The sequence below is a fragment of the Hypanus sabinus genome, chromosome 1 (genome assembly GCF_030144855.1).
Source record: "Hypanus sabinus isolate sHypSab1 chromosome 1, sHypSab1.hap1, whole genome shotgun sequence".
Taxonomy (NCBI): domain Eukaryota; kingdom Metazoa; phylum Chordata; class Chondrichthyes; order Myliobatiformes; family Dasyatidae; genus Hypanus; species Hypanus sabinus.
Genome location: NC_082706.1, coordinates 8,591,979 through 8,610,237, shown reverse-complemented (window position 1 = coordinate 8,610,237; position 18,259 = coordinate 8,591,979). Strand labels below are relative to the sequence as shown.

The window sequence follows — 18,259 nt, the reverse complement described above, 5'->3', positions numbered from 1 at the left end:
CACCCCCAAAACAGCGAGTCTAATGATTACCATCCCAAAGTACCCATGCATTAATCTTCTGAAGATGTCCACTGTCCAGAATAAATTAATGAACCACACATACTGTAAACACTGAAGCTCTCACATAACATCAGCAAAATCGATGATGATTATTGACTACAGGAAGAAGCTGGAGGTTCACGAGATGGTCTTCATTATGGGATTGAAGGTGGAGAGGGTCAATACCTTTAAATTCCATGGTGTTATCTTCTCAGAAGATCTGTCCTGAGACTAGTATGTAAGTGCCATCACAAAGAAGGCACAACAGAAGATCTACTTTCTTAGAAGTTTGCATAGATTTGGCATGTCACCAAAAACGTTGACATACAGCAAACTGCCAGGTCAGCAGAAAAGGTCATTGGCTGTAGTCTCTCATCACTACACGACTTGTGTGTGTCCAGAACAAAGAAGCAGGCAGGAAATATCACTACAGACACTACCCACCCAGCAAACAGCCTTTTCCAAAAGCTCCCTTCTGGAAAACACTACTGGGCTATTAAAACAAAAAAACTTCACGCCATCTTAAAAGTTTCTTCTCCCCAGGCAGTTAATCTTATCATTCTAGTTTGACATTGCAACCACTTCAATTACCTTAATCACTGCACTGTAAACACTCAATGGTATTTATGCGTATTCTATTCCCTATCTGTACTTCAACCTCTAACTTTATTTTTATATAATTCTTTATTTTTTATATTTGTTGAATGTTATTTTTTGTTGCACACATTACACCCTAACATACCACAGCAAATTCCTAATACAAGTAAATGAATATGGTGAATAAAGTAAATCCATGATTAGAAATGACAGATTCACAAACTCTTTGGTTCACCTCAATAATCATCATCATTTAGACCAGTGGTTCTCAACCTTTTTTTATGCCATCGACCAATACCATTAAGCAAAGGGCCCACGGACCCCAGGTTGGGGACCCCTGATTTAGACCAATAATTCACTGATCCCATTTTATTCACCCCCCCACCCCCAGCCAACATTCTACCACTAACCTACGCACAGGGGCAATTTACAGTGGCCAAATAATGGACCAAACTGCACATCTTTGCATAACTGGCTGTGGAAAACAGAGATCCAGGGATCTTTAGAGTCAATGGCTATTTGCTAGCATTAATTATTCTAACGTTGGAAAAACCTTAACATTTTAGGTGTTGGGATTAGGCAGTATAATAGTTCGGCAATAACGTTCCCTCTAATTCTTTTTTACAGTTGCGTCATTGCTCTGAGCAGGAATTTTTACTCAGTCTGAGAACTGCATGGCAGTTATAATAACAACATTACTAAATAACAAAATATAAAAGAAAATTCCAGCTGTGCAGCAACGGAGGCTTCGTGTGGGGAAGCATTTCAGTTACTGCGTACCCACACAGCTCAGAGGGAACAGGGTTCAACACAGACTAGATGGGCCAAAGGGCCTGTTTCTGTGCTGTAGAGTTCTGTGACTCTGTAACATGGTACCCCTCCCTGCCCTCCGTCCATCAGAATTGATTAAGGATCTGACAATACTCACTTTTAGTTATACAGTGCTCTGCGGGCAGAAGTCTCTTTTTCAGGAGGCCTTGTAATACCGATCGAACTGAAGGTCTGTGCACTAACTGTAGCACAAACAGATGTGACTGCAAGATCACCAGAATGAGAGTGAATTAGTAACAGAAAACTTATGCCAGGTTCAATGGAGCTTAAATTCGATCAAGCACAGCAGTTTATTTCAGTGACACTGCTCTGCCATTCCATTATGGCAAATTTATTATCCCTTTCAACCCTGTTCTCCTGCCTTCCGCCCATAACCTCTGATGCCCTTACTAATCAAGAACCTATCAACTTTAAATATACCCAATGACTTGGCCTCCAGAGTGTTTTAAATATACCCAATAAATTCCACAGATTAACCACCTCCTGCCTGGCGACTCCTCCTCATCTCTGTTCTACAGGAATGTCTGTTCCGAAGATATGCCCTCTGGTCCTAGATTCCCCCACTATAGGAAACATTCTCTCCACATCCACTCTATCTAGGCCTTTCGATATTTGATATGCTTCAATGAGATCTCTCTCATTGTTATAAACTCCAGCAAGTAAAGGCCCATCAAACACTCCACACCTGTTAACCCTTTCATTCCTGGGATCATTCTCACAAACTCCTCTGGACCTTCTCCAATGCTGGCACCCCCTTTCTTTGATAAGGTGCCCAAAACTCCTCACCATACTTCAAATGCGGCTTTATAAAGCCACAGCAGTACAGTCTTGCTCTTACGTTCTAGTCCTCTAGAAATGGGTGCTTACATCGCATTTGCCTTCCTCACCACTGAACCAGCCTGTAAGTTAACCTTTAGAGAATCCTGCACAAGTACTCCCAAGTCCCTAATTTTGAAATTTTATTGAGATACAGTGTGGAATAGGCCATTTGAGCCACACTGCCCAGCAATCTCCCAAAATAATCATAGCTTAATCATGGGACAATTTAAAATGACCAACTAGTACCTCTTTTGGAGTGTGGAAGGAAACCAGAGCACCCGGAGGAAACCCACGCAGGCACGGGAAGAACCTACAAACTCCTCACAGAAGCTGGCAGGAATCGAACCCATATCGCCTGTACTGTAAAGCATTGTGCTAACCACTACACTACCATACTGCCGTTGTTAGAAAATAGCTTACACCTTTACTGCTTCTACCAAACTCTTGGAGCATTGGTGAATTAGTCAACATTGTCCTGAGGAGTGAAGACTTTGGTCAGGTAGTTACTAATGTCTTCACTCCTCAGGACAACGCTGACTAAATTCTAAATGAGCTAAAGTTGTAGATTCATATAGACCATGGAAACAAGCCCTTCATGTTGACCAAGTTGCTCAGCTGAGCTAGTCCCATTGCCTGTAGATGTCCCATATCTCTCCAAACCTCTCCTATCTACATGACCATACAATCGCCTTTTAAATGTGGTAATGGTATCTATCGCTACTGCTTCTTCTGGCAGTTCATTCCACATACTAACCTCGCTTTGTGTGGAAGAGCTGCCCCTCAGCTTTCTTTTAAATCTTTCCTCTCTCTCACTTTAAAACTACATCCTGGACTCCCCTACCCTGGGGAAAATCCTTTTTGCTACTCACTTTATCTGTGCCCCAGTATCCACATCTATGCCCCTAAAGGACCTTTTCCACGTATCATTGTAGATATAACACTGACTTGCCCATCTGCTGTTCCTGTCCTCTAATCAACTTCGGACACTTAATCTCTGTCCAATCTCCAATAAATGATAAATTCAACATCTAGCGGCTTCCTATTGGGCCTCCGACGTTCATATTGTCTCCACACATCTTGATCTCAACTGAACAGCTGTCAACACCACAATCACCAGCTCCATACCCTGTCACAATGCCCCAATCTCTTTTGTTCCCACCTTTAATGGATGGTTTTTTCACCTTTGCAGGCTCTCACATAACAAATATCCATCAACCTTTCAAGCTTCAGCAGGCACATATTTGAAATGGTGACTGGATATCAAACAAATTTTTTTAAGAGGGACTGAATAGTTTTTCTGGTGATTCTCTCAAGAGCATTAACAGGGAAAAATCCTTGTTGATGTGACTGAAAAAATTCATTACTCTAACAACTAGGCAGATTGCCCATAGGTTGCCTCGATTTTGAATATGTACTTTATAAATTCCTGCCAGTGCCATTTTAATTATGTGATCCATGATAGTGAATTTGAATATGAACACATTAATATTTATTTTCCAAAAGACACAGCAAAATATTCATCCCCTTAAATAATGAGGAAATGGCAATTACTAAAATACACATGGACCATTAATGAACAAATATTACATTTTAAATACAAGAAACATAGGAGAAAGGGGTTGTGAGGGAAAATAAATCAGCCATGATGGTTTGGAGGAGCAGACTCAATGGGCCGAATGGGTTAATTCTGTTTCTATGTCTTACGGATTATACAGTTGCTGGAAATCCAGAGTAACACACTGGAGGAACTGGAGGTAAGGCAGCATCAATGGAGGGGACTAAACGGTCAACATTTTGGGCTGAGTCCCTTCATCAATATTGGGTTTTGTTTGATACTTTTCACTGACATCAAATCTTGTTGAACTAACTAGACCCAATGATCTCCTGAACTACTATCATCATGATCATTAAGAATAATTAAATTTATAATCTATAGATTCCAATAACATTCAAATTATTATTTCAATGAGGCTAATGTATGGTAATGTTTAAGGCATATAAAGCAGATTATGGCCTGAGAAATAGGGAGAAACCTGTAAATTTTATTAGGATTCTGTGGATTAAAATTGCATAATGTGATATTAAAATGAAGAAATGCATAAGAGGTTTGGGAATGTTATAATCCCACCTCTTAAAAGAGAGATTTTATTCAAACACACCAAAGCTGCCCGGCAGCTTACAGAACATGTTCCACTTTGCCAAGAGAGGTTCCCACAGAAGAAAACGTTCACAGAGGAGAGCTGAATACTGAGAGTCTGTAAGAAAAATCCATCAAAAGAAAGTGCTTCCAACCCGAGGTCCAGATCCCTGGGTTAATGGTAGGGGCCCATAGCATTAAAACAAATGGGAACCCCTGATCTAAAGCAATGCCGCATACATAAATTTAAAGGAGGTTTTAAAGGGAAACAGAAGGCGGGTGAGGGAGAACCTGGTTACAGGTACAAAATAACTCCTATTGATGGTGAAGCATATGGAACTAGTGTACATAGGAAGGGAGAAGAAACCAGATGGGAGGAGGTTGCTAGCAGGGCCCAAATACATCGGGGACTTGAATTCGACAAGGATTACGTAGTGTGGACTATGGACAACCACAAGCTCAGTAAGGATATCGGTGTTAGGCGAACATAAAGTAGAACTATCGATGAGGCCGCACTCATACTTACACAGCAACAGGCGGTCACAGTGATCTGAATTGTGTTCCTCCCCGGCTGGCACACGTGCTTCAGGTAGAGCGGCTTGTGGGATGTTTTATTGTCACCTCGTTCAATCGTGAGGGGCGTGGCATTCACGCTAACCTGGACTGAAGCTGGCCAGTTCGTGTTCATCTGTCTGTCTTCGTGATGATAACACTTAAACTGAAGCTCCAGATCTGGCCTGCAGGAAAGATTTGGGGAAAAAAAATGCATATCAAGAAAGATTAGTAATCAAAAATTTTATAAATGCTGCCACTTAATTAAAAAGATTAACTTTATTTGTGAAATGTACATCGAAACATACAGTTAAACACAAACACAAGAGGTACTGCAGATGCTGAAAATCTACAGCAATACACACAATATGCTGGAGGAACTCAGTAGGTCAAGCAGCATCTAGGGGTGGGAATAAACAGTCGGCGTTTCAGGCCGAGACCCTTCATGAGGATGCAGTGAAATGTGTTATTTGCATCAACATCCAATTGAGTTTCTGAGGGCAGCCCAGTGTTGCCATGTTTCTGATGCCAACAACTTACAAACCCCTACCTGTATGTCTTTGGGAATGTGGGAGAAAACAAGGGCACCCGGGTGAAACACACACGGGGACAGGGAGAACGGATAAACTCCCTACAGACAGCTGTGGGAGCTGAACCCTGATTGCTGACACTCTGGTAACCACCACATTATCATACAACACCTGTTTCATAAAATAAACTTTGCTTGCAGATTGTCCATCAGGCAGAACAAAGTGTGCTAGTACAAAGGACGATGCATTTTCATTCCGGGTTCCAGATGCCAGCAACAAGCATTCCATGCGTTAAAATCATTCACACTTATACTGGATTCAGTATTGCCCGTACGCAGACCCTTGTATCAGCACTACCGGGTCAGATTTAGTACCTTCTATTGCAATTATGTGCCACATACGTATCATCAGAACACTGTGCCCTACTTCCATAAATACAGTACAGCTATGGCCTGCCACCATCCTCTCCTGGACCGGCCTCACTCGCCGCAGCACTGAGTGGGCCCAGCAGTGGCCTACAGCCGGTATGCTTTCAGACCTGTTTCACTTGCATCAGTGCTGAACGTATTCCGTGGGACTCTGCCGTTCACGTTTAGTATATTATTTATTTACTTTTAAAAAATTCTTCTCATGATTTATTTTGTTTTACATAAACCAATCCTCACAGAGTGATCAGAAGAGGAGAGAGTGAGCAATCTCAAGTTCCTGGGTGTCAGTATCTCCGAGGACCTAACCTGGATACAACATATTGATGCAGTGATAAAGAAGGCAAGACAGCGGCTGTATTTCATTTGGAGTTTGAGGAGATTTGGTTTGTCAAGAACATTCTGTGGAGAGCGTTCTGATTGGCTGCATCATCATTGGGTATTGGGGGGGGGTTGCTATTGCACAGGCTGAAGTTGCAGAAACATGTAAAATTAGTCAGCTTCATCATGGGTACTGGCTTCTGTAGTATCCAAGACATCTTCAAGCAGTGGTGCCTTAGGAATGTGGCATCTATCATTCAGGACTTCCACCATCCAGGACATGCCCTCTTCTTATAGTTACCATGGGGAAGGAGGTACAGGAGCCTAAAGAGACACCCTCAGTGATTCAGGAACAGCTTCTTCCCCTCTGCCATCCAAGTTCTGAATGGACATTGAACCCATAAACATTACCTCGCTAATTTTTTTAAATATACATACATACACACACACACACACACACATATATATATATATATATATATATATGTACACACATTTAATGTAACTCAGTTTCTCCCTCCATATTTATCATGTATTTCATTGTACCGCTTCCGTAAAGTTAACAAATTTCATGACATATGCTGGTGATAATAAGCTGATTCTGATTCTGACTGTTTGTCTTTGCTGTGTGGTTTATTTTGTGGTTTCTGTTGTGTTATTTTGCTTTATGACTGCCTGCAAGAAGATGAATCTCAAGGTTGTACGTGACATACATACTTTGATCATAAATTTACTTTGAACGCAATAGCAATCTCATGGCCTATTGAGTGAGATGATCAGCTTCACAATGCAGTTTTGTAGTTTATTGGAACTTGTATTATAAGTTGTATTATTTATACAAGATTATGAGGGGTATAGATAGAATAAATGGAAGCAGGCTTTTCCCACTGAGGTTAGGCAAAAAGTGAAATATTTAAGAGGAACCTGAGGGAGAAACTTCTTTGCTCAGACCATAGTGGAGTGTGGAACGAGCTGCCAACAGATGTGGTGGATATGAGTTTGAATGTAACATCTAACAGAAAGTTGGGTAGGTACTTGGATGGGAGGGGTATGGAGGCCTATGGATCATGTGCATGTACTAAATGGACCAAAGGGCCTGTTTCTGTGCTGATGTGGCTATGATTCTATGATTGGGCATACTCACTCCATTGTGTTCAATATTCAGTACAGAGGAATTTCTTAATCTGTCATACAGTTCTGCATTTAATAACCTCTTTTAAAATAGGGCAGCTCTTCTCTCAGACACTTGTTTAAGCACCTCTGCACAAATTAAAGATATAAGGCCAATCTGGAAATGACCCTTCCCTAACTGGTTGAAAGATTCTTGCTCCCAGTTCACAATGAATTCCAGTCTGCCACAGTTGTGCTGATATTCTGGTGGGTGACCAGTTGAACTTTCTTAATCCTTAGATTGCTTAAAATAGTGTTTTGCTATTTATAATTCTGATTAGCCTTATGAAAACTTGTCTTTGCTTTCAGGATACCACTTTATACAGTGTGTAGTGTGGCACAGTACTGCAGCGGTTAGCACAATTGCTCTAACGTGCCAGCGATCACCCATCAGGGTTCAATTCCCACTGCTGACTGTAAGGAGTTGTTAAGTTCTGTGTGACTGCATGGATATCCTCAGTCTGTCTGGTTTTCTTCCACATTCCAATATTTGTGCTTAGGATCAGAGTTAGTGAGTTCAGGCATGCTATGTTGGCGCTGAAACGTGGTGACACTTGCCCCAGTACAATCCTTGCCGACGCAAACAACACATTTCACTGTGTGTTTTGATGTACATGTGACAAATAAAGACAATAGTTAATCTTGTGCCAAGTAACGTAATATCCCAAGTGCTAATTGCCTGCAGAGTCAGCCCGTGAAGGAAGAGTTTCTATTGAAACACCCACAGATGAAGCAGTAGAGGATAAACAATCAAACCAGCCCAAGGAACAAAAGGTAAAGCTTTCAATATTAAGTAAGTTGTGGCGACCCACTTCCTAGCACACTCGAACCGGCTCACAAATAGCCAGCGCGCCGGCACAAAGGCCAGTCCCAAAAGGGCGCCAGGTCTGCTTCACCAACAAAGGGAAAAGCCTGCGGGGGATTGTGAGTACGTGCCCCTACAGCATCCGCGCCTGGGGAGGGCGGGATCAGGGAGGCTTTAAAGCAAGGCTGTGAAGTTCGAATAAAATCTTTCTTTAACTGCAGTTTACCGACTCAATTGTCATTATTTTAGCGCTGTGTGTAGCACACTGCGACAATTGGTGACCCCGACGGTCCAAATGATTTTTGGACCAGAGATGAACGACGCCGCATCTGTTCATGCGGTTTCGTTGAAACTGCCAAGCTTCTAGACGCTGCGACCTCACCTATGGTTCCAGCAAGCAGAAGCCCAATTCCACGTTCGGCAGATAACCTCAGAGGACACACGTTACTACTACGTGGTGAGCTCCCTCGACCAGGACACAGCGGCCCAGGTCGCGGAGTTCGTACAGTCGCCCCCGGCGGACGGCAAGTACACGGAATTCAAAGCCCTGCTCATAAGGACTTTCGGACTCTCACGGCGCGAACGGGCTGCCCGTTTACTGCACCTGGATGGCTTGGGAGACAGACCTCCATCGGCTTTAATGAATGAGATGTTGTCTCTGGCCGGCAAACACAAACCCTGCCTCATGTTTGAGCAGGCATTCCTGAGAGCAGCTGCCCGAGGACATACGCCTGCTGCTGTCCAACGCAGATTTCAGCGACCCCGGAAGGTGGCAGCCTGGGCGGACGTGCTGTGGAACGCCAAGAAGTAGAGTGGGGCGTCTGTCGCACAGATCACCAGGCCACGCTCCCAGCAGCAAACCAGACCAGGCCCAGCCATAGAGCCCGCTAACCCCAGAGGCAGGGGTGAGGAGACCAACCAACAATGGTGCTTCTACCACCAGCAGTGGGGCGCAGAAGCCCGCTGCTGTAGCCCACCCTGCAAGTTCCCGGGAAACGCCAGGGCCAGCCGCCGCTGATGGCTACGGCGGCTGGCCATCGGGATAGCCTCCTGTATGTGTGGGACAAGAGGTCGGGACGCCGTTTTTTGGTCGACACCGGTGCCGAGATCAGCGTCTTAACTCCGACGAGTTACGACACCCGCAACAGGGCACCGGGTCCCCCCCGAGGGCCGTGAACGGCAGCACGTTAAGGACCTACGGCACCCGTACAGTGCAGCTACAGTTCAGCTCCAGCAGGTTCACGTGGGACTTCACACTGGCCGCCGTAGCCCAACCGCTTCTGGGTGCGGATTTTTTGCGGTCTCACAGCCTACTGGTCGACCTGCCCAGGAAGAGACTGGTCCATGCCGAGACCTTTCAGACGTTCTCCCTGGGAGAAGCCCAGTTGCCAGCCCCACACCTCGACTCCATCACGCTGTCCAACAACGACTTCACCAGAGTCCTGGCGGATTTCTCATCGGTTCTGGCACACCAGTTCACGGCAGCCATGCCCCGACATGGCGTACAGCACCACATCCCGACCCAGGGAACACCCCTCCACGCCCGTGCTCAGCGGCTTCCCCCGGACAAGCTCCGACTGGCGAAGGAGGAGTTCATGAGGATGGAGGAATTGGGGATCATCCGCCGGTCCGACAGCCCATGGGCCTCCCCCCTGCACATGGTGCCCAAAGCGACAGGGGGCTGGAGACCATGCGGCGACTACCGCAGGCTGAACGAGGCTACAACACCGGACCGCTACCCTGTGCCGCACATTCAGGACTTTGCAGCAAACCTGCACGGCGCACGGATTTTCTCCAAAGTAGACCTCGTCCGGGGATACCATCAAATCCTGATGCATCCGGACGACGTCCCTAAAACGGCTCTCATCACCCCGTTTGGCTTTTTCGAGTTCCTCCACATGCCGTTCGGCCTGAAGAATGCCGCACAGACGTTCCAGCGGTTAATGGACGTGGTGGGACTCGACCTGGACTTCGCATTCATCTATTTGGACGACATCCTCATAGCCAGCAGCAGTCGTCAGGAGCATCTGTCCCACCTCCGTCAATTCTACACCCGACTGAGTGAGTACGGTCTAACAATCAACCCGGCCAAATGCCAGCTCGGGCTCAACACCATTGACTTCCTGGGCCACAGGATTACTAAAGACAGGGCGACCCCTCTGCCCGCTAAGGTAGATGCGGTCCGCCACTTCCCCCGACCCACCACGATCAAAGGCCTTCAGGAATTCGTAGGCATGGTCAATTTCTACCACCGCTTCCTCCCGTCAGCTGCCCGAATCATGCGCCCCCTGTTTGCCCTGATGTCGGGTCCGGGCAAGAACATCACCTGGGACGAGGAGTCCGCCGCCGCTTTTATTGAAAGAAGCCTTTGCAAACGCCGTGATGCTAGTGCACCCCAGAATGGACGTCCCTACTGCTCTCACAGTGGACGCATCTAACACGGCAGTCGGTGGGGTACTGGAGCAACTCATTGCGGGCTACCCCTGGCGTTTTTCAGCAAACACCTGCGGCCACCCGAGCTCAAATACAGTGCTTTTGACCGGGAACTGTTGGCGCTCTACCTGGCAATCCGGCATTTCAGGTACTTCTTAGAAGGCAGGCCCTTCACCGTGTTCACGGACCACAAGCCGCTTACCTTTACGTTCACGAAGGTGTCCGATCCCTGGTCGTCCCGCCAGCAGCGCCATCTGTCCTACATCTCTGAATACACGACGGATGTCCGGCACGTCTCGGGTAAGGACAATATCGTGGCGGACACGCTCTCTCGCCCTAACATTCATGCCCTTTCCCAAGGGGTAGACTTTGAGGCGCTGGCAGAGGTGCAGCAGGCAGACGAGGAGATCCCGAGTTACAGAACCGCAGTCTCCGGTTTGCAGCTCCAGGACCTCCCCGTAGGCCCAGGTGAGAGGACTCTACTCTGTGACGTCGCCACCGGCCAGCCCCGTCCCGTCGTCCCGGCACCTTGGCGGCGACACGTTTTCGACTCCATTCATAACTTAGCGCACCCCTCCATCAGGACAACCGTCCGGCTGGTCTCCAGCAGGTTTGTTTGGCACGGACTCTGCAAGCAGGTCAGTGAATGGGCCAGAACGTGCATGCACTGCCAGACGGCCAAGATGCAGTGGCACACCAAAGCCCACCCACCGGCGTTTCGACCACATTCATGTAGATATCGTAGGCCCCCTGCCAGTGTCATGAGGAGCACGGCACCTCCTGACTATCGTGGACTGGTTCACAAGATGGCCAGAAGCGACCCCCCTCACCGACACCACCTCCGAATCTTGCGCCCGGGCACTGATCGCCACCTGGGTGTCCCGCTTTGGTGTACCGGCCCACATTACCTCCGACAGAGGCGCCCAGTTCACCTCCAGCCTGTGGTCAGCTATGGCCAGCCTTTTGGGGACACAGCTGCACCACACCACTGCCTACCACCCACAGTTGAACGGCCTGGTGGAGCATTTCCACCGTCACCTAAAGTCGGCTCTCATGGCCCGCCTGAGAGGAGCTAACTGGGTGGTTGAGCTTCCCTGGGCCCTACTCGGCATCCGCACGGTGCCCAAAGGCGATCTGCACGCCTCGTCAGCCGAGTTGGTGTACGGTGCACCCCTGGTCGTCCCCGGGGAGTTCATAACAGCCCAAGGGGGCAAGAGGAAGAACCCGCAGCAGTCCTGGGCAGACTATGCGAGAGGCTCGGTGACCTGGCCCCCATACCCACTTCGCAGCATGGGCAGAACCCGACCTGTGTACCCCAAGACCTGCAGAACTGTAAATTTGTGTTTGTACGAAGGGGCGGGCATCGGCCACCACTGCAATGGCCCTACGAGGGGCCGTTTATGGTGCTCAGGAACAATGGGTCCATGTTTGTGCTGGACGTTGGGGGGGAGAGAGAGGAAGTTTTCATGGTGGACCGACTCAAACCGGCCCATGTGGACTTGGCGCAACCGGTCGAGATTCCGGCACCGTGGCGCAGAGACCGACCTCCCAAACAGGGTCTGGCCCAGACTGTGGATATTGGGGGGTATATCGCCGGTTCTGGGGGGGGTGTTATGTGGCGACCCACTTCCTAGCACACTCGAACCGGCTCACAAATAGCCAGCGCGCCGGCACAAGGGCACCAGGTCTGCTTCACCAACAAAGGGAAAAGCCTGAGGGGGATTGTGAGTACGTGCTCCTAGAGCATCCGCGCCCGGTGAGGGCGGGATCTGGGAGGCTTTAAAGCAAGGCTGTGAAGTTGGAATAAAATCTTTCTTTAACTGCAGTTTACCGACTCCGTGTCGTTATTTTAGCGCTGCGTGTAGCACACCGCTACAAAGTAATAATTTTCTGGGCTCCTAAATAAAGAATGGTCCCTGATGAGGCTCTAAACTGGGACGACAGAAGTGCACCCTGTTATTTTAGTTTCTTGAGAGCTAAGGAGAAACAAAACAGCAAAAATAACACCAAGCGCTTAGACCATAATACAGGACAAAACTGGGCCATTCGGCACATCAAGGCTGCTCTGCCATTCCATCATGGCTGACGTATTACCCCTTTCAATCTCACTCTCCTGCTTTCTCCTCACACTCTTTGGCACCCTCAAGAATCAATGATCTATCAACTTCACTTTAAACGCCATGTTCTCGGCCATCTGGCTGTGGCAATGATTTCCACAGATTCACCACCCTCTGCTGAAAGAAATTCCTCATCTCTGTTCTAAAGGGGCGCCTTTATATTTTGGTGCTGTGCCCTCTTGTCCTAGACGTTTCCACTACTGAAAACATTGTCTCCACATCCATGCTACGTAGGCATTTCAATATTTGATAGGTTGCCTCTTTATTCTTCCAAACCCTAGCAGGTAGAAGCACACAGCCATCATACATTTTAAGATATAAAGCAATCTCCGAAGCTGAAATATGTCAACTGTAGTAAGACCCAGTACCCTACAGGTGAATTAATCTGGGATTTGTAACTAAGACGCATTGATTCAATTCCCTTCACTTTAGTGTCAAACTGATGTACAGTTTGGCAGGCAGCTTTTAGCAATTAAATACTTTTATTGCTGAAGTATACCAGAACATACACAAACTCCCACATCCCTACATGGATCTCTATGTAATTTTTGATGATTCAGCTAATTCAATGCTTAATCATAGAGCACTACCACATAAAAATAGGCCCTTTGGCCCATCTGGTCTGTGCCAAACTGTTCTTCCTAATCCTCTCAACCCATACCTTGACCATAGCCCTCCATTCCCCTCCCATCCATATACTTATCCAAACTTCTCTTAAAGTTGCAATCAAACCCACTAGCAGCTCGTTCCACACCTAAACCACCCTCTAAATTTTGCCTGTGTATATGAGCACATCACTGTGACTGCAATGCAGCAAGAAAGAGGAATAAACCAAAGCTGAAGAAAATCAAGTAGTAATGCGAACTGATACTGACTCCACAACACTGTCTCACTACTTATGATGGGTATAGACAGGGTAAATGTAAGCAGCCTTTTCCCACAGACGTTGGGCAAGAACACAGGTTAAGGGTGGGAATACAACATTTTTGAGTACCAGAGTTGGATTAAGTTGTGTAAGACTTTGGTGACTCTAAATCTGGAATATTGTGTGCAGTTCTGGTCACCTACCTACAGGAACAATGCCAATAAGATTGAAAGGGTGCAGAGAAAAATTACACGGATGTTTTTGGACTGAGTTATAGAAAAGTTGAACAGGTTAGGACATTATTCTCTGGAATGTAGGAGAATGAGGGGAGATTTGATAAAAGTATACAAACTTATGAGGGGTATAGATAGGGTAAACACAAGCAGTCTTTTTCCACTGAGGCTGGGTGAGACTTAAGCTAGAGGTCATAGGTTAGGGGTGAAAGGTGAAATATCTAAGGGGAACCTGAGGGGGAACTTCTTCACTCAGAGGGGAGTGAGAGTGCGGAACGTGTTGCCAGGGGTGGCAATGGATACGGCTTCACTTGCACCATTTCAGAGAAATTTGTTTAAGTACATGGATGGGAGGGGTAGGGAGGAGTCTAGTCCAGGTTTGGGTTGATAGCAATAGGCAGAATAAGTCTGGCATGGACTTGATAGGCCGAAGGGCCTGTTTTGTACTGTATTTCTCTGTTACTGTGGGTCAGCTGGCAATACACATACAAATCCCCAATAAAGCACAAAATGTGCATGAAATGGCATCAATGTTTAAAATGGCTACTTTAGTGCAAGATGAAGTTACATGATAGAGAGTGATAAGCTAGACCCAACGTTGCAATCAAGATTACCTGTACACCCAGTGGCCTGTACTCCTGCTTGTTAACACAAATATCTAATCAGCCAAATATGTAGCAGCAACTCATTGCATAAAAGCATGCAGACATGATCAAGAGGCTCTGTTGTTGTTCAGCCCAAACAGAGGGGGGGGGGTGAGAGAGAGGGAGGGGAGGGGGAGGGGAGGGGGAGGGGGGAAGAGACACTAAAAGTAGTGAGGTCTTCTTATACCAGACTACTGATAACAGAAATTCCGTTGATAACAGTTAACCAATTAAATAGCCAGTTTGAAGTCACGTGACACCCTCCACAGCGACCAAGAAGTTTCCATAAAAACTACTGAAAAACTCACTGCGATACAGCACGGAACAGGCCTGCCCAACCCTTTGGGCCATGTTGCCTAGCAATCCTCCAATTCAACCCTAGCCTAATCGTGGGACACTTTACAACGTCCAATTAACCTACCAATCAGTACATCTTCATACTGTGGGAGGAAATCCGGGCACCCGGAGGAAACACACACAGACACGGAGAGAATGTTAACATCCTTGCAAACACAGTGGGAATTGAACCTGGATTGCTGATACCATAAAACGTTGTGCTAACCACTACGTAACCAGGCTGCCCTTACATGTATAGGGGTGATTTAAAATACAAACAAGCATCAGAAAGTTATACAAGGAAAATACAATTCTTCAACCCAATCTAACATACTTTCGGGCCACTCAAAAATTAACTTCATTTGAACATTTCAAAAATAAAGTAACTAAAGTTGATTAATATATGTTAACAATCAATCCTCTACTAACAATTAAATCTAAAATTTCTTTCTCCACTGCATCTGTATTTTTGCTTTCATTGACTGTTATGCAAGAATACCTGTGTCCTTTGTACATTAATATTCCCAATTTATCAGTACTTTTTAAAATATATACACTCAGTACATTTCTACTCAAGTAGACGTAGAAGAATTTCTTCAGCCAGAGAGTAGTGAATCTGTGGAATTCTTTGCTACAGATGGCTGTGGGGGCCAAATCATTGGGTCTACATAAAGTGGAGATTGATAGTTTCTTAATTAGTAAGGGTGTCAAAGGTTACCGGGAGAAGGCAGGAGGATGGGGTTGACAGGGATAATAAATCAGCCATGATGGAGTGGTGGATCAGCCTCAATGGGCCAAAGGACCAACAATAATTCTGTTCCTGTGTGTTATGTTCATGGTTAGCAAAGTACTTCACAGTTCATTTCCCAACTGCTTATACTTTCTCCCCATGACCACGTGGGCTTCCCAAGTGTTCCGATTTCCTCCTACAGTCCAAAGACAAACCAATTGGTAGGTTAATCGGTCACTGTAAATCGTCCTGTGATTAAGCTAGGGTTAAACTGTGGGTTGCTGGGTGGCCTGGCTCGGATGATCGTAAGGGCCTGTTCCATGGTGCATCTCAACATACAATTAAATAAATAATAAAAGTGCTCACTTCTGGTAAAGTTACTATTACTTACGTATCGCACACAAAGTAGATACCGTTACTTTCCACTCACCTCCACATTAGCGTCTGATGCACGGAATGACGCAGGTGAAAGACGTGGTTGCTGACAGCAAGGTTGTGCTCTAACCGGAATGGTTCCAACACAACACCGTCTCGCACGGGGAAGGTCAGTCGTAGCTCATCTCCAGGGCTTGCTGAAATCAACAAAAGTTCTATCTCAATCTGTCTCTTTCCAATACTATTAAATTCTAATATCAAAATTCAAGATGTTAAATGTCACCAGTAAATGTAATTGTGCCTTCGAAGTCACTGGCCCCCAACGATTCCATTACCATCTCACACTCTGACTGCTCCTCCTGTTGCTAACCCCATTTTCTTGGGTCCAAATGAACTAATCACAGTGTTTACACAAAATTCTACAGATGCACAATGGAGAGTATCCTGACTGGTTGCATCGCGGCCTGGTATGGAAACAGCAATACCCAGGAACGGAAAAGCCCAGCCCAGCCCATCACAGGACAACCTCCCCACCACTGTGCACATCTACAAGGAGCACTGCCAAAAGAAAGCAGCATCCATCATCAAGGACCCCACCATCCAGCCGTGCTCTCTTCTCACTGCTACCACCAGGAACCTTAGGTCCCACACTATGAGGTTCAGGAAGTTTTAACCTTCAACCATCAAGCTGCTGAACCAGCATGGCTAATCACTCACCTCAACACTGAACTGATTCCACAAGCTATAGACTCACTCTCAAGAACACCACAACACATCTTCTCAGTATGACTAAGATTTATTACTATAATTTGTTATTTTTTGCGGTTGCAGTCTTGCACATCAGTTGTTCCTGCAAACACTGGAGGAACTCAGCAGGCCAGGCAGCATCTATTGACACTTCTGGCCGAGACCCTTCGGCAGGTCTGGAGAAAAAAGGCTGGGGGGGGGGGAGGGGAGAGAGAAACATCGGGTGATAGGTGAAACTTGGAGGGGGAGGGATGCTCTTGGTTGTTCCTGTGTCGTTTTTCAATATTTCTTTGCTCTACTGTGAATGTCACAAGAAAAATGGTGACAAACAGTATATGTACTTTGATAGTAAATTTACTCTGACCTTGACTTTTGTCTTCAATGTACAGTAGTGGTCATTCATCAGAAGTCCAATGACCACTTCTCAGCCCCATCAAACAATTGCCAACATTATCCAAGAGGCAAGGAAGCAAAAGCTCCTATATCTCTGATAAACTGTCATCTTTTAATATCTTAAAACACAAGAGATTCTGTAGACGTCCTAAATCCAGTGCAACACACACAAAATGCTGGAGGAACTTAGCAGGTCAGGCAGCATCTATGGAGGGAATAAACAGCTGCCATTTCGGGTCAAGACTTGATGGAAGGTCTTCTTCGCCCAAAATGTTAACTTATTCTAATATAGTCTTCCTGCTTCTATTCCAACGATATACAGAAGACTGAGGATTCTCCACTTTTAATTCTGAGACTGTCTCTACCATTAATTTGTTCCCCTTCTTTGAAATTTCTTGTTAAATCCTGTTCTTTCATTTACCTGTGCTAACCCTGATCACCAATCCACTGGCAGTTTCTCGTCTCGGCGCTGTCCAAGTATTCTGTGATTGTAAGACTGAAGTTCATACTCACATGATGGGGGAGGAGGAAGACTATTCAGGTTGGGCTTTATGTCGGGAAGAAAAGGCGACTTCACATCCTGGTTTGGTGACATGTACGGAGGAATATTGCTTCCTGGAGTCATTGGAGGTGTTGGGTTGCCTGATATGGGGGAGCTGGGGTAACCAGGCATAGATCTTGAAGGCTAGAAAATAAATTTTGTGGATCACTTTCTGTTTAAATATGCAGCCCAGGATAACATTAATGAGGCATAAACACCACTGAGGCCCAGTGAGCTCAGTCTTCAGAAATCTGATAATTACACCGACCTTGCATGTCTCAATCTCATCCAACAGTGTTCCCTTAAAGAGAAAAAAAATGTCTAAAGCTCCTCCTAACCCTCATGCAATGGTTGCTTCTAATAAACTTCATATTCCTTTTCCAGAAGGCATTGTGAACTCAGTCCTCAGAGGGCTGATAACCCACCAACCTTGTTCTTCTCAACCTAACCAACAGTTTCAATGTTAATCTAAAGCAGGTTACCACCTTTCTTATGCCATGCAGTTTGATGATGAACTGAAGGGTCCGTGGACCCCAGTAAACACAAAGTACACTGCAGATGCTGTGGTCAAATCAAGATGTACAAAAAAGCTGGATGAACTCAGCAGGTTGGGCAGCAT

At 46.0% G+C, this 18,259-nt stretch overlaps 1 protein-coding gene across 4 annotated transcripts in view; it reads right to left on the bottom strand.

The window, feature by feature from the left end:
- Positions 1-18,259, bottom strand: part of LOC132391065 (zinc finger MIZ domain-containing protein 1-like) — a 258,401-nt gene that overhangs the window by 28,908 nt on the left and 211,234 nt on the right. For all 4 annotated transcript variants that reach the window (XM_059963774.1, XM_059963782.1, XM_059963793.1 and 1 more), the window contains 4 exons: positions 17,613-17,784; positions 16,015-16,156; positions 4,950-5,160; positions 1,565-1,670 (listed from right to left, as the gene is read on the bottom strand). In XM_059963774.1, the coding sequence (XP_059819757.1) occupies positions 1,565-1,670; positions 4,950-5,160; positions 16,015-16,156; positions 17,613-17,784 (631 nt within the window). The remainder of the gene's footprint in view (positions 1-1,564; positions 1,671-4,949; positions 5,161-16,014; positions 16,157-17,612; positions 17,785-18,259) is intronic.